We start from the raw sequence: 13,701 nt of genomic DNA, 5'->3' as shown, positions 1-13,701 counted from the left end.
TTTGTTTCTGCAGCAGCTCGGTAAGATGGGAAGCTGCAGGTGCTCCTCCACCACTAAAATAGCCCCAATCATGAAACCCACCACACATTTCTAGCCAGTTACTGAAAAGCACACAACTCCAAGCCAAAATAAAATCTTACACATCACACACTTACATTTTGTGGCTAAGAAAGAGATCCACTATTAAATTTTGCTGAAAGCACGCTTTATGCAAGCTGATCGCCAACAACCGCCAATAGTAAGCTTTAAAGATGCCACTCTCTTTTGCTTCATCTACATAAAAGGTGTAATATTTTGAAAAGGATTTTGTTTTCTGCCTTTTTATACTACCCCCCAATTTCAGAAACCAGACAGCCTACTTCTTACTTCAGAGGAAGATGTATATTAGATCACACCTCAGTAACTCACACGGATTGCCAAAACAGCTTGCTGGAAACCATATTAAAAAAATAACAAAATCCATGACCCTGATACACTGAGATTAAAAGTAGATTTCTTTGCCTCTTGGAAGATGAGAGAGTTCCCAGCTTGCTTAAAATATGAACTATAAAAACGGAATGACAAATAGCAGTAAACTGGAAAATAGTAGGGAATAAAATTGGAAGAAAGGATTAACTTAGTGAAACGGCTAAATAGGCTCACTTCTTCCACTTATACAAGCAACTTTAGCTTAATTTTTTTTCCCTGACAAATAGCATTGCGGCAGAACACCACCACAGATCCAAAGACATTAATATTAATGATGTAGTAAAAAAAAAAAAAAAAGGATGTTATAATAAAACTTGCCTGTTTCACTGCACTGCTTCCTGCTAGTGCCACTACATCTACGTATTCGTACTACCTTCAGGAACTTTTTAAGGTCTTTCCAATCTCTAATGTTCGCTTCCAGACTTAAACTGGGAATGAAAACTTTTGGTGGCAGATGGATTCTAAAATGGCATGGTATGTCAAACACCTCCCTTTCCCAGTCACAAAACCAAACCAGAACCTGGAAGAAAAATACTCTGCACTGATGAAATATGAAAAAGCATCTCCAAGGGGAATGCTTACATATTCTATTACAAGTTGCAAGATAAATTACGTAGTCTAGACTCAGCTGCTTAATGACCGCAAGTAGGCAGTTTTTCTTGGAGGAAGGTCAAAGGCTTATCAACTCCTCTAGGAGCCAAGGCATCACAAAACCTCCCTGTACTCAAGTGCAGAGAGCATTTCCTTGACCTTGTCTTCTCTAATGAACACGTGTGCCTCCATCTCCCCAAGAGAGAACGTGCTATTGTTGGATCATTTACAAGCAGCTAAAGCAGCTGAACAAACTCACAGAAGAAAAAGCCACCCAGAGCTATAAACACAACAAATTCCACGCCGTAAATCATTGAAAGTTGTGAGGGTTTTCTGAAGAACCATCCCTGCGTGCTCATTCAGTTCATTTTTTTCCTCCTTGAGCTCCTAAAAAAACAGATTTCTATCATCTCACTGCAACTTGAAACTCTGAAGACTGATGAAGAAAAGACCCAACATTGCACAGGTATGAAAAGTGAGCGAAGGGCGCGCCCTCGAGCTGGTCTTTAGGTGTTATCTGACATGGGATGAGAATGGAGAAAACAGCCTGCCACTTAATTGTCCAATTTAGCACCTCAGAAAAAAAAAAATCAATCACTATGACAGTGCCCGTGGAAGTTATGCACATTTCCATTATGGTAAAATAACTAAAATTTAGAATTAAAAATATTGTAGGAGTCAATTTCTAAATCATGTCAGCCTACAAAACGTCCCAGTAAGAGGTCTTTGTATTGTTTGGTAGATTGGATTCTGTGCCTCAGCTTTCACGCTATTTTTTTGGTAATAATTTCATGGCTACTACACAACCATGAGATGCTCAGAATCAATTACTGAAGAGCAAGACAAACATGCCAATTCAGGAAAAAAAAGTTATCTAAAGAAATCAGAGAACACAGACAAACACTCTGCACATTCAGCTCATTTCCACCGTGGTCAGGGAAAGTCCTCAAAAAAATAAAAGCAACACTTGTGTCTTTCTGATAATCACTATTTTCATGGGCAGTGTACCAACTGTGCATCTCTTGTAAATATTCTGCAGCTCAACGAGTAGTTGCTCAGAGCACTGAACAATTTTTCCAACAGCTAAAGCAGCATTGGGCTGTGAGCTGATTCCACAAGTGCACCACCCAAGACAGTGAAGGATCACTCACCACAGCAAAGATGGCTTAAGAGAGTGCAGAGCCCAGTGCTGCAGCTCCTGAGCAAGAAGGATGCTCTCTTGCAGCGTGCTGTAGACTGCCAGGTGAGAAGTTCTCCACCAGGAATTCTCAAGTATTTTTTCTGCTGCTAGACACAGTAACGTTGAGAACAGTAGGTGCCTTTAATTTCTGAGCCTCTGAGCTGCAGCTTTAACTAGATACAAAGCCTGAGAAATCCAAGATGATTTTCAGTCTCAAGCATATACGTGGTTTGAATCATCTTCCATTAGTTTTCTTCCCTCCTTGTATCAGAGGTATATATTGCTTCAATTTTGTCTGCATAATTAGCCAAAACCTTCAGAATATTTTTGGTTATCCATGGTTTTATTAGGAAACAAAGCAGCATATGGGCAACAAAAAACATAAACCGAGGTACTGAAACATCATTTACAACTATTCAAAGAATTACCTAAGAATAACAACAACAAATTAAACATAACTCTCCCACCTGGAGAAAGAAAGGAAGAAGGCTGGCACACAGCAGGCTACGTGAGCTGCTCTAACCATGTAGGATTTGGTAACGAACTGCAATCTAAATCACTGAGGTCAGGAAAAGGAGTGCTCAACTACATATTTAAATCTGGGCCTTACAATGCCTTACCTTCTCTCTACAGGCTTACAAATAGTGCTTAATAATAAGCAGAGCTACAAAACAGTTGATACTGAAGTGCTAGGCAAGAACATACGTAGACCACCTCTCCTAAGAGCAAAACCTACAACTCATTTCAGCAGCTGAACATGAAGCAAACAACTTAGATGCCACTTCTGCTTGCTCACATTAACTTTTACTTCCAAGCACAACACTTCTCGTGGCTGCAGTCTCCCAATTACCTGAAATGCATCACTCTGGAACAACAGAGGTGAAGCACCTCAAAGAAAGATACAGTCTGATTTTATATCCCTTTGTAATCTTAAATTGAACTCAACTACTATCCAAAAGCTGCCAACGGAGCCCATACCATCATTTACCCTGGCGAGATAGGTTTCTAACAGAGCATTTTCCTCATTTAGACATAGAAATCTCATCAGCCAGTTTAAAGATGCTTACAGAAACAATTCAACTCCTTTACTAATTCAAAAGGGAACATTGTACAGATAATACAGATAGATTTATGAGAGAAACATGGCATAATCGCATACTAATACTGGATGGCTTATTTATAAAACATGAGATTTTAAAGCCGTTTCTGAAATGTGTGTTCACCCAGGATGAGATCTGCCCTTGCTCCAAACCGCAACTGCCTGCCCACACGTGGCACATCAACATCTTCACTGCCTGCCTGATCCCTTCCTGCACGCAGAAAAGCTGGGGCAACTTCCCAGTAACTAGAAATACTGCATGCTGTGTTATGGTAGGGCAAGGAAACCTCTGGAGGTTTCCCAGAAGTTACAGCAACAAATCAAAACCAGTTAAAATTCACCCCCACCAGTACATTTAAGCTGTAGGGTATTTAATATCCCCCTCCCCCTTTTTTAATTCAAATTAACCAACTGTTCTTCCACATACACACACAAGCACCCTCCTCATAAATAAAATAACGGTGACAAGTGGCAACTCAGTTGTTTATCTGGAGTGTTGTATTTGAAGAAAAAATCTTTAGAAATTGTAAAGATCTTTTTTTTTTCCCCACTTTGATTGCAATCAGGCAAGGCAGAAAAATGAACAACTTAATCCAGACAACTCGCACAGGACTGGGAGAATTTAATATCAAATGTAATTAAAAAATAGGCTTTCCAGAAGCGACGTTTGCAATAAAGAACACCGAGATTTATACCGAGTGCAATTGCCTGCGGTAAGCAGAGCACCTGGAAACAAGGCACGTTGGGCTGTGATTGTGTATCGTTGGGCTAAATGACTCCCCCTTCATTGTTACCGTCTAGTTCTATGAGCTCCAAAGGATTGTCATGTTCCTTACTCTGTGTTCTAATTTATGGGGAAAGATCACCTAGCAACAGAGAAATTAAGCACTTCTTTTTATTTGTTCCCGATGGTAACTAATGGAATTAATGCCGTGAGTGGGAAAGCACAATTCTGATCTAATCGCCATTTCCAACACAAGTTCTTTAGTCTCACAGCCACTCGGCTACACAATGGATGTTGAGGAAGTTTCCCCTGCTGTTAGAGCCAAAAGGTTTGCACAATTCGGGTCAAAATGTTTCAGTGTTTGTGACACCTGGGTGCCTCTGCTGCCTTCAGGAATGACAGCCTATATATTTCAACCCGGTTCTGTGGCTCTTAAATTAAAAAGGGATTTATCCCATATTTTTTGGGATCTGAAACTTACAGCATCAATGTTTCTTGACAGCTACAAGCTGGAGCATCTGCCCGGAAAGCCTGGACCGGTGGAATTTAACAGCCTCAAGCTGTGCCATGGAGGTTTAGATGGGGCATCAGGAAGAATGTCTTCGTGGAAGGGGTGGTCAAGGACTGAGCTGGAGTCCCCATCCCTGGAGGTGTTCAGGAGACGTGTGGATGTGGCACTGAAGGACATGGTGTAGTGATGGGACAGGATCACAGACTGCCTGGGATAATTGCAGTTCCTCCCATTTAAATGAGTTAAACTATTTGTAAAGATCAAGTGGAAGGTACAGGTGCCCCTGTGAACATGTTAATACCTCAAGATTATGATGGAAGAGAAGTAAACCTTCACTAACGAGACAAAGTACTGCCACTTTCCTCTGTCACAGGACTGTCATTTGACATTTCACTTGACAATTATGTTTCACATATAACGATCGTATCTGCATTTTTAATGTTACCACACTTCCGAAACAACTGCACTGCTAAGGGATATGAGTGCCATAACGTGATTTATACTGTTAATATTGTACTTCATTTGAATTTTGAAAACTTTATTGCGTTTAACTATTCAACTCCAACTATTAAGCTATTTACTTAATATGGAAAAAAGGCAGGGAAAACAGCTCAGCAAGAAGGTGCTCTGAAACCAGCAGCCTTCCTCCACAAATTACCAGCTGGGAAAAACAAGACCAACCTTTTCAGTCAAAGTGCAGCTTTTCAAAGGACTCTGTACCTGACAAGGAAAAGTCATTTTCCTTTTACTGTCTCATCACTTGCACCACCAAGAAACTAGTCTTGGCCCAAAATTTCCTATAAACAAGACCTGAGCCCCCGTTATCGTCAGCTACTCAGTTCAGCAAAGCCCCAGAGCTTCCCAGCCCCTCGACACACTCAGAGGGGAGTCAGAGCTTTGCAACACTCACAGCTGGCCCCAGCATCACGGGATGCTTGAGCTTGGAAGGCACCTCTGGAGCTCACCCAGCCCCAGCTCCCTGCCCAGGAAGGGCTGCCTAGATCCACTTGGCCAGGATCACGTCCCGACAGCTTCTGAAGATCTCCAGGGAGGGGGATTCCACCATTTCTCAGGGCAGACCATGCCACCACTTTATTATCCCAATAAAGCAGCATTTTTAACACAGCCCAGACACAAGTGGGCTTATCTTTTCAGTGCATTCATCTGAGTGGAAAAAGAGCAGTGAAAGTTTAAGAGCGATCGCAATTGAAAGATTAGCATTGCACACTCCATTTATCACTACCATATTAATAGGGGACTCTGCAGATTTGGCTCATACTCGGGATCAATAGTATAAAATTTTACATTTCCAAGTGAACTGCATGATGAATTGGACAAGAAAAAGCAATTACTCTAATCTCCAGGTTCCTAGGGGATCTCTTATTTATCCAGCCTTCTTGATTGCTTTGAGAAAGCATGAAAGTGTTCTTAACTACTTTATGTTCAACCCACTTTGGTAACCTGCCTTTTTAACAAAACAGCCTACCAAGTACAGGAGCACACAACGGCAAAAGGATAGCATAATATAATTTTTTTTTTCCAGAATTTGGTCCTTGGAAACAAAAAACTCAGACTGACTTCTGTCTCTGCTGAATACATGTAAGAAGTACACTTAAGTTCTTACATCTTATTAAATAAGCCAGTAGTTTTACGTAGCTTGCTCAAATATAACTTCACAGTTTTACTGAGTCAAACAATAGGGATGTCATTACAACTAATACTTTTAATTAAGCCATCTAAAAAGACAGCTGGCATAATTCTCATTAAAACACAGCTCACCTAGATGTTATGAACATAAGCATAAATTAAGGCAATATCTAAACTACAAAGAGTAATCACTGTGAAGTGATTGCAATGCTTTATTTTTAATTTAAGGTAAAAAAAAAAAAACACAACAATGCTTTTTTTTTTTTTTACATAGTCTTGGTCTTGTGACTGGCAGCTAAGGAAAAAGTCTTAATTTTTCCTGCAGTTGGCATCCTTAGAAAGCCTTCCCCATGCAGATCATGCTGCAGCCCTTCGCAGACGTTTTGAACCCTCTCTGTCATTTGTTTGAAATCAGACAGTCAAAATTAACCTGAGAAGAGGAACAGACAGCACGCTTACTTTAACACCCCCTTTATATATAAAATACAAATAAAAGTTAACTTTACCACAATAACGTTGAGAAGAACAGAAAAAGACTGTCAGTTGTGAAAGCTTGATTGTTTTTAAACAGATCTTTTTGTAGTCTATAGATTATTAAAAGTCTAAGAACTTTGACTGTCAAGCTGCTCCAGTTATCTACTCCAGAGATTACGTTCTTACTATTCCTTCTTTTTTCCTCCATGGGAAAACACCACAGCTAAGGACCCATAAAACAGGTGGGATGATGCCTCAGCTATCTCAGTTCTCAGTCCCAAGCAGGGACTTCAACAGCCATCATTTCTCAATGATGTTAAGCATGTGTGGAATTCCTTTCAGGACGGAGGGATAATGCTGCAGCTGGTCTGACAATTAGCAGGACGTTATCAACACTTTTTGTTGAGCATTTTATTGCATTTTAATTATTTCATTTTTGAGACAGCACAGCTTGAATAGAGCATCTTGCTTATGGCTCAAAAACATTTGGAAAATAAACACACAATTTATATTGTCAATAAAGAACTAGGAAACAGAGGGGAAGGTGTTTCCCCCTTCCCATCCAATTAAGTGTTTTGGATGGATTCACTGCTGCATAAATCAAATTCTTGCTTCCCATTAGAATAAACTGCCCTTGTGCACACAATTCTATCAACAACTGTTGTTAGGTATTTCATAAGGTGATAGTTATAACTAGAAAAAAGTTACCAAAAAACAGAAGCAAGCTTTCCTTTCCTTTTTTAGCACAGATTATAATTTTAAACTAACTCAGGACTTACACATATTGAAGAAACTGCTTTGTCTGCATTGCTGTACCATGACATTCCGGGGGGCAGAGATGGAACATTGCACCTGGAGAGCCCATGCCAGGCTGGAATAGGAACAGCAACTCCCTTTCACTGGCACAGAAGCAAACCCTGAGGATAGAGACAAAAAGGTGGTTAGATACAGGACATTTTCATTCGGAAAACACTGGTTCCTTTATGCATACAAAACCCAAAAAACACCCCAAAACAAACTTGAAAAAAAAAAAGCAAAAAAACAATAAAACAAACCCAACCCAAAAACAAAACACCAAAAAAAGGAACCTAGTAACATTTACTCATTTTTCTAAAGGGCATCAGACGTGAACCTACTGTCTTGAAGCACAAAGTTAGTTGCAGACAGGGGTGGGGGGAACGTTGCAATAGGAAATGTCAGAAAGAGAAGTGGAAGGTTTCTAATATATTACTGACAGTGAGAATACACCTTCTGTGGAAAAAAGACAGCCAGACTCTTCTCAGCAGTGCTCAGTAACAGGACAAGAGGCAATGGGGGGAAGTTTAAACCTACCTGAACATAAGAAAGCACTTTTTCATTCTGAACTGCAAATGACCCTGGACAATCTGCACTGAGCAGGGGGCTGGACTGGATGACTTTCAGAGGCTTCCAACCTCAACTATTCTGTTATCACACCGACCTGACTTACTCTGGGGTCCCAAATGGGAAATGTACCTCCAGAAGTACCTTTCCCGACAACCTCTGGATGTGGGTGCTGCAAAGCTAGCCTATCACGCAGGCTCTTTTCCTCTCCAGAAGACATTAGTTCAATGCACCATGCATTCTGATGCACCTTTATGCCACACGTACCACCTTTAACTTTCCAGGTACCAAAGCAGTTTCAAAGGTGGGGTACACACCTTACCAGAATTCATTTTTTTGTCCTTGAGGTCTCCTGGAATTCTTTTGTGAACAGTTTCTGGTTCTGCTAACCACCACCCTGTAGATTTGTCCCATAACCTCTTCCACGGTTATTTTAACTTCAGAAAAATCCTAACTCTCATCAACACGCCATATGGATATTTTCTGCATCTTTTACCAATGAATGGTGCAATGAATTAATTTAGGTTCACTGCTTTGCCATCTCTGAACACTCCTTTTACACCATTCATCAGACTGGCTTGATGGACATCCACTCAGAGCTCTCTGTTGAGGTTTTATTAGTAGTTAATACAAGATAAGCAAATGGTCACCATTCAGAATATCATCAGAAACAGTGATGAAATCATATCTTAAAGCCCACAAAACCATGCATTTATTCAGAAAATAAGATGTAAGAGTATTTGACTGTTTGTCATTATCAGAAGTCTTTGTAATGCGATTTGGGGGAGTGGTTTTTGGTTTTCCTTTTCACTCCTACATTCATTAGCAAAGTTCCACATCCTCAGTACCACCTCCTTCCAAAATTAGGATGGCAATGTGAAAAAGCCTATACGGAAGCAATAGGATCAACACAAAATGAATCACTAGGCAGTGAAATCAGATGAACTGCTGTAGAAAAGAGTTCTGTCAGAACTCGGGCACAGAAGAAAAGTCAAATGCCAAAATATGAAGTCAAATAAACACCAGTTTTACAGAAAAATGGTCACCAAGCGATCTCATCAAGTCTGGTGATTCAAACTGGTTTTAAGATGTACAATTTGTAACAAGTTGTTAAAGCACAGGGTGAGACCTTGTTTGTCTGAGACCAATGACAGAGCTCCCACTAAAAGAGATTAAATCCTTAAAGAAAACATTAAAGTGACATAAGTTTTAAATTTATACTTTTAAAAGAATATCAGCTCTGAGCAGGAAATTAAATTCCTGTGTCTAACAAATCCCAGGGGCTTCACTGACAATATTCCAGACACACGACTGCTTTGGTCTCCAAAATGCAGCAGGACAAAAGGAAGAGGAAGATGAACCCCCCTGCACCCCCAAAAAAGAAAAATAACCTCACCCACCAACCATGAAAAGCCTGAGACCCCAAGTGCCTGTATTTATGAAGTACCCCCCCACACTTTTCTCTGCACATACTGCTACCAAGGGAATAGACACTTTGAAAGCCAGGCAAATAAATGTATTTATGGAAGGTAAACGGTTGGAAATGTCACATCTCAATCAAAGCGTGCTGTGCTATGTAAGCATGCAGAGTTAATGCATCGTATCCTCTTCATATATCCTCCAAACATGTAATGGGATTTTTCTTTAAAAATCTAAAGTGTTTCTTACCATAAGCTATTCAAAACTGAACTGCCTGTAAAAGCAAGACAGATCACAAACGCAGGGCTGATGTCTTGCCACCAACAAAAGATAAGTCAACAAAGCAGGAAAAAAATGCCAGCTTACTATATTTAAGCCCTGCTCTGCACTACTGGAAAATTAACCCATCATTGGATACTTATTTCCCTGATATGAACATCACATTTACAACCCTGGCCTGACTTAGATGTTATCTTTCACTGGCTAAACACAGAATTTTATGCTATATATAACTATACGTATCTTCTGTATACGTGTGTGTGCATTTTTGGCATTGGAAATTTTCCTCATAAAACCAGGGTAAAAGCATTTCATTTTTCCTTACACAGAAAGGAGAACTCATCTCAGGACAGGTGGAAATGGAAACCTAACAGTTTAACAGTTATTTCTACAGTCTCTTAGTCCCTAACAGTTTTTCTTTTTTAAACACTCAGTCGTACACAAGTCTACTATTTTAATATGCGTATTTCATTATAATTTCATTCGTAACCTTTACATGCCGGTTAACCTACCACCTTTAGGAGATTTATGTGCAGAACACAGCACCTCTCCTGACATCGTGCCCCAAATTCACACAGATTGCCACTTGTTTCCTACATTACCTAATACCTTGGAAGACAGCAAGCAGTCTGAACATCCATGCTTTTGCTTAATTAGTGAATGCACCGTTCAGCAAGTGTTCACATTTTTTAATAAGAAAGAAAATCGGCAAGGATTTATTAATCCCTTCTACTCTCATAATTATTTTCCACGAGAATCAAGTATGGAAAACCATTCTTAGTTCTGTACTTCAGAGAAAGAAACACTGCAGGAATTTGGTCTCAGCAGCAAGAAGTGCGCTGTAAGAAAAAGAACCACAACAAAACTTAAGAAAGAGCCATCAGGATGCCTATTGTGCAGCTATAATTAGCACTCTCTGCAAAAACTGCCCGAATATAGTTCCAGGCATGCACACAGGAGGCTCTAGACCGAAATAATCAAGATATTCTTAAAAAGTTTATGCACAAGGAGACAGAGGTGTGTCCTGGTTAAATTCCCAGTTGCAGTTTTGAAGATACCAAGCGCTACGCGTTTATTCTCTAATGGGCAATGAACTCTTTTCTTGCCTAGGGTTTTTCCATTCCACATCCTGCTTACTGCTTTTTACTCAAATGAAACCCATGTACAGAAGCAATGCGCTCACACAAATAATCACAGCAGGGAAGACACTTCAGAGCTGTTACTATTTTTTTTTTTCTGGTGTTTTGCAAGTGCTCAAGAGCCGTGCAGTGATGAAATCTTTGCACTAATACAAATTGCTCTTCAAAAACAAACCCCTCCGGTTACCTTGGCAAAACGTGGATGTGAAGAACAATTTCTCAAGCTGAAAGCCAGGCATTTAAAAATCACAGCACGTGGAGAAGGTCGCTGTCTGCCTGGGCTAAGCGTGGAACAACAAATGTAATGATACCACAAAACCTTCGAGGGTCACACCTAAAATGACCCTTATTACTTTAACTAATGATTTAAGAGCAGTCACAGCCTTTTAGTTTCCTGGTCCACTTGCAAGACATAATTACAGAGATACTCTGTGGTTGGGCAGTGAAAATGTTTTTCACCTCAGCCTCCAGCAGGATTTATTATTATTCAGCCTTCCCCTGAAGGACACACACGCATTTATGTGTGTAACGATTTAATTATGACTCTTAGGTGATTCCTCCCCTCAGAGCTTCCCATAGCACACCGATACTTTTCCTCAGGGCTCTTCCAAACCTCCCCACAGGCTGCTGCCTGCTCAGCAAGGCCTTTAATAAAAGGATTTTAACTTTATGTGGAAATATGCCTTTTGCGGGTCAAAGAGAACCATAAAGCCTCTATGAGACTTAATTACACACTCCATAAGCGCCACGCGCCAGCAGGTTTCAGTCACGGAGTATTTTTCCCTCACACCTCCGAGGCGTTTTCCCATTTTTTAAGCACAATTTTCTGAAAGAGAGCCCCAAACCCAGCCCGATCTGACTGGAAATCACACGCCCGCTCCGCCTGAGCGCACCCTGACGGGAAAATAAGACCGCTGGGCTTTGGAAAGCGACTGCAGAGCGCTAAAAAAATGTAATATGAGCGTGAAATAGCGTGAAAAGGAGCCGCCCCCCCCCCGCACCTCGCCACGCCGCCCGCACGGCGCCGCCCGCACAGGCCCTGCCCGCCGCCGCCACCACCGCCGCCGCCATCTTGCCTCCCCGCCGCCGGCCACCGTACTGAGGCGTCCTCCGCGCTGCCTGCTCGGGAAGCCGAGGGAAGTGCCGGTGAGGCGGAGATAGGGAAAAGCGGTGAAAAAGCTGTCGGCGGCGGCAGGGTGGCGGCACGCTGAAACGCCCCTCCTGCCCCTTCCCGCAGCGATTTCGCTGCGAACGGTGCGACAGGCGCGCGGTGGACACCCCCGAGGTAGGAGCTCACCGAAGGACCCCACCGCTCGCCGCCCGACCTTTTGAGCCGGGCTGCCTCCCGCGCGGGGAGGTCACGTGCGAGGGGCGTGGCCACACGAAAAGGGGCGTGGCCAATCAGGAGGGGGCGTGGCCACGGGGCGGGGGCGGGGCGCCGCCATGTTGTTGCCCGACGGGCCGCGAAGGCGCCCCGCGCGCGCCCCTGGCCGGGCGCCATTTTGAGGCGGGGGGCGCCTCAGTGAGGGGGCTGCGCGTCCTCCCTCCAAAGTGTTAATTGCGTTCGTTTTAATTCCCCTCTGTCCAAAACCGCCCTGCAGTTTAATAAAAGGCTTTCCAAAAAGGTTAAATCATTCTGTGTCCCGCCACATTGCCCCGAAACACACACTTTGCCCTCAAACAAGTGCCATTACCAGGGATTTCCTTGCTATTTTGGCATAGGGTGAAGTCCCATCACATCGGACGACCCACCTGAATTGGAAACAATTGCACTAATTTTGGGCGTGCTGTCATCCACACCCTTAATCTGGTCCATTTTTTTCCACATGTGACAACCAAACGCCTTGATAGCAGTTAAATGTGTTAATTTAAACCAGTATTAATCACTAATATGTGAGCAGCGCTGCCACTGGGAGGCCGGCTGACAACGGGCTGTACGAGGGCAGCCTGGCTGCTCCGCCAGAGGATGAATACCATGCTTTAATTCAAGCAGACAGAAATTTCAGAGGAGATGTGGTTTTGATTAGGGTTTTCCTGTTTTGGAATAATAGCAAAGTCTCAATCTGGCTCATTTGTTTTAGCAAGACTAGTAATTTTTAACAACCGATAACGCAAACACTATTTTTTTTTTTTTCCTGGCTTGTTGCCTGTAAATCCCTATTGTTTAAAGCAATTCCCCAATGTATGCTTTCCCATTGCAACATCAATGCCAACTAAAGACGTGCCATTGCTTTGTCTCCTCCTAGCTAGGAACTTCAGATGTGCAAAAGGAACTATCTTTAAACCCGATGGAGAGTGGAGACCTGGTAGAGTGAGAAAAACCTTTGGGTCAGCTTCAGCAGAGGAGAGGCTGGTGACTTGCTAGCAGTTGCTAACTGTTTATCAGAAACTGGTAGAGGAGTTACAAGCTTCTGTGAATTCTGTGAATTCCTTGGGTGCACGTGAAAGGGATCCGTTCCCAGCTTCCTCGCTAATAGGGGCCAAAGCCCCCATTATAGGGGCCAGCCCTGCTCTGCACACACAGCCACCAGTTCCCAGTGTTGCCTAGGGAAGGGTTGCCAGGAGGAAGCATAATATATTCTCCATGGAAACCTGCACTTCCACAATTTGTTTTTATGCATCTTGGGGGCTGATGGACACCATCAAGGATCCCATTTCAGGAAGGTGTCATTAAAGAGGCTGGAGCAAGGCCATCAGCAGTATCCACGAGGGTGTACCTGCCAGATTGCTGCTGCCTTTTAGTACAAGAGTGTTTTTAGGGTTTCTGCCAAAACCTCATGTTTCTCCTCAGCCGAGCACGAGTAACTG

General features: G+C 42.3%; 1 protein-coding gene across 4 annotated transcripts in view; it reads right to left on the bottom strand.

Moving 5' to 3' along the window:
- The window catches only part of MRPS5 (mitochondrial ribosomal protein S5), a 42,790-nt gene extending 30,665 nt beyond the window's left edge, over window positions 1-12,125 (bottom strand). Inside the window, exons 1-3 of one of the 4 annotated variants that reach the window (XM_005022052.6) lie at window positions 11,895-11,928; window positions 11,081-11,174; window positions 7,474-7,611 (exon numbers count right to left, since the gene is read on the bottom strand). In XM_005022052.6, coding sequence (XP_005022109.3) covers window positions 7,474-7,611; window positions 11,081-11,132 — 190 coding nt within the window. In that variant the 5' untranslated portion in view covers window positions 11,133-11,174; window positions 11,895-11,928. Of the gene's footprint in view, window positions 1-7,473; window positions 7,612-11,080; window positions 11,175-11,894 lie in introns of all 4 variants that reach the window. The other 3 variants (XM_072035380.1, XM_027453512.3, XM_027453511.3) reach the window with 3 other exon arrangements.
- Between the last annotated feature and the right edge of the window lie 1,576 nt (window positions 12,126-13,701).

This window comes from Anas platyrhynchos, chromosome 3 (genome assembly GCF_047663525.1).
Source record: "Anas platyrhynchos isolate ZD024472 breed Pekin duck chromosome 3, IASCAAS_PekinDuck_T2T, whole genome shotgun sequence".
In the NCBI taxonomy this organism is placed as follows: Eukaryota; Metazoa; Chordata; class Aves; order Anseriformes; family Anatidae; genus Anas; species Anas platyrhynchos.
This window is presented reverse-complemented; position numbering and strand designations above follow the sequence as displayed.